The sequence below is a fragment of the Austrofundulus limnaeus genome, unplaced genomic scaffold, assembly GCF_001266775.1.
Source record: "Austrofundulus limnaeus strain Quisiro unplaced genomic scaffold, Austrofundulus_limnaeus-1.0 Scaffold391, whole genome shotgun sequence".
Lineage (NCBI taxonomy): Eukaryota > Metazoa > Chordata > Actinopteri > Cyprinodontiformes > Rivulidae > Austrofundulus > Austrofundulus limnaeus.
The window spans coordinates 200,816-203,381 of record NW_013952793.1 but is presented as its reverse complement, the minus strand read 5'-3'; the positions used below and the strand labels follow the sequence as shown (position 1 = coordinate 203,381).

Below are 2,566 nucleotides of genomic sequence, written 5' to 3'. Positions count from 1 at the left end.
GTTAACTTTAGATCACAGTTTGAAATGCTCCAGCATTTTTAAAAAGAAAAACAACACGGACACGCTGATGACAGTGCGGGGCGAAAGTGAAAGTAAAACATGTCGCAGCGCACCCGTTCCGTAAACAAACTTAAACACAGCTGTTCTTTCTCCCCTCATATTGTGACACAGAGTGTAGAAACAGCTAAATTAGACAGTTAAAAACATTTACAGTTCATAACTCACCCTGTTGTTGTAACATTCATCCTGTGTTGTCCGCAAGCACTTTCCGCCCTGTTGTGGGTCCATTTCCTTGAAAAATAAGACTTAACCAGGCACTTTGAAGAAGCTCTGACGCTGGTAGTCTATGTAGATAATAATGTGGGTTTACACACCCCAGAACTGAACATTTTGACTTCTGAACTTGCATATTCGGCATGACGCTATGAACCACAAAATCACACAGCGAGGAAAAAAATGGCGGACTATGAAATCCAATTGGCCGATATACATTACCATAAATGTCGTTCCAAAGAAAAAAGTGTGACGAAATAAACAATGAAATGAAATAAGCAACAGCAGATTTTGAACAAACTGAAAAATTTGACCCATAAAAAATATAAAAATATCTTTGCAGTAACTGGACAGAATAAATTTAAGTTTTCTACTCTCCTAGACACTATAATTGCACAAAAATAGTTTCTAAATGCAAAAACAGTGCATTTAGCATGATATGTCTCCTTTAAGCAGTTTTCCAACCACTATGAACTCTTCTTCTTTAGCGACATCTGTCATTTCTGCAATCTGTATGATATTAAAACAACTGAACAACTGCATATTTATTTTGGATTTATACAACAGAAAAAAATCAAACATTGAAGATTTTCAATCACTGATTTTACATTTTTCATTTTGGTTTTAAAAACAAAATAAATAAATAGATCAACACGGTTGTTTTCATTTTGCAATTTTGTTTTGAAACTGAAAAACCAAAGAACCATAAACAGATTTTCCATATATGGTATTCTTGTCATCCAGATTTGGTTCTATTTTCATTTTTGTTACATGGCATCATATTGTTTAATTCAATTTCAAATTTCTAGGTCAATGCATCAGAAATGGTCAGAAGACTGCCAGGAGGACCGGCGCACCTTACTGTGTGCTGAGCCTCCAGTGTCACCTCCTTCACTACCTCCCCCCGAAGCCCACCTGGTCGCTCCCTTCAACCAGTCCTCTTCTTGTGCATTGCCCAGCCTCCGGCTCAGTCTGAACCCTGACGGCTCAGGCTCAAACTGTTCTCTGACACACAGCCGCTCACGGGAAAGCTTCTACAGCATGCGTCGGGCTTCTTCTGTGGATGAGATAGAGGCCATGAGGCCAGAATGGGACCGAAAGAACCGGAGACCAAGCCTTCGGCCAGCCAGCAGCAGCACTGGTAAAAAAAAAGAAAAAAGAAAGAAAGAAGACGCGTTAAAACAAATTACTTCTGCACTGTTCATTTTGTTTAGAAATATATTTTCTATATGTTTGTGTTAACAGGTGCAGTAAACTGCAAGTCAAACATGTTGAACTCTACTTCAGACTCTGACCTCATGCAGTATCGCACTATTTCCAAAATCCCTCAAATCACTCTCAATTTTGTGGATTTCAAACCAGACCCCCTCATTGCTCTGCCCTCTGGGGAGATGGATATCATAGCACCCTGCAAACTCATTGACCGGACACACAATGTCACAGAGAAGGTGACACAGGTAGGACTCTGTCCATGTGGGCAATATTTTATGTAACAGTATCAAAGGAGGCTGTGCTTGTGTGGTTTTAAAAGCATTTTGCCATTTTAGATGAATTATAGAATTAGATTGTTTTTCTGAAGTCATTTATGTGTGCATTGTTTTTACTTTCAAATAATATTTTGTATTTGTTTTTTCTTGAAGCATTTAGTCCGTAGAAGCTATTGTCATTTGTTTTGAGTGTTCCTGTTGCTCAACATTTAATAATTCAGTAAATATGATTTTGATTTACTGAATGAATGATTAAAGACAATGTGGTAACAAGGGCTGCAGCCAACAATTTTTTTAGTAATTGATTATTCCATTGAATATTTTGCTGATTAATTGGTAAAAATTAATTGTCAGGTTCTGTAACTACTTAAACTTATTATATGATTATTACAATTAGAATAAGGTAATCTACACTTGCTGATGAGCCTGCTGCAATCAAAGTAAAATTACTTTACCAGTTGTGTTTGATTTATGCAGTTTGATTTGATTTGATTTGATTTATTGATTTAACAGGAAAAAATACTAAAAATCAAGCCTGACTCAGCATAATTGCTGTTTTACAGCAGGTTCCTGTTCTGCAGCACATAAAACACTCAGAAATACAGCATCACAATCACAGCATTTTACACCATAGACACAAAGACAAACAAGCATACCAAATTTCAGGAAGGCAGCATTTGCAAAATAGGATGTCTAAATATGAGCACAACAAAAAGTGTCCAGCAGATGGCAGACAAGATTCTTCTTAAAGGGCTGTAATTTTGTAATGGACTTTATGTTTTGTGGGCTGGTGGGCAGAACACAAA

At 37.1% G+C, this 2,566-nt stretch overlaps 1 protein-coding gene across 2 annotated transcripts in view; it reads left to right on the top strand.

Moving 5' to 3' along the window:
- Window positions 1–2,566, top strand: part of kcnh2b (potassium voltage-gated channel, subfamily H (eag-related), member 2b) — a gene marked incomplete at its 3' end in the record, with an annotated part of 194,411 nt that overhangs the window by 106,927 nt on the left and 84,918 nt on the right. For both annotated transcript variants that reach the window (XM_014023805.1, XM_014023806.1), the window contains 2 exon segments: window positions 1,083–1,414; window positions 1,519–1,730. In XM_014023805.1, the coding sequence (XP_013879259.1) occupies window positions 1,083–1,414; window positions 1,519–1,730 (544 nt within the window).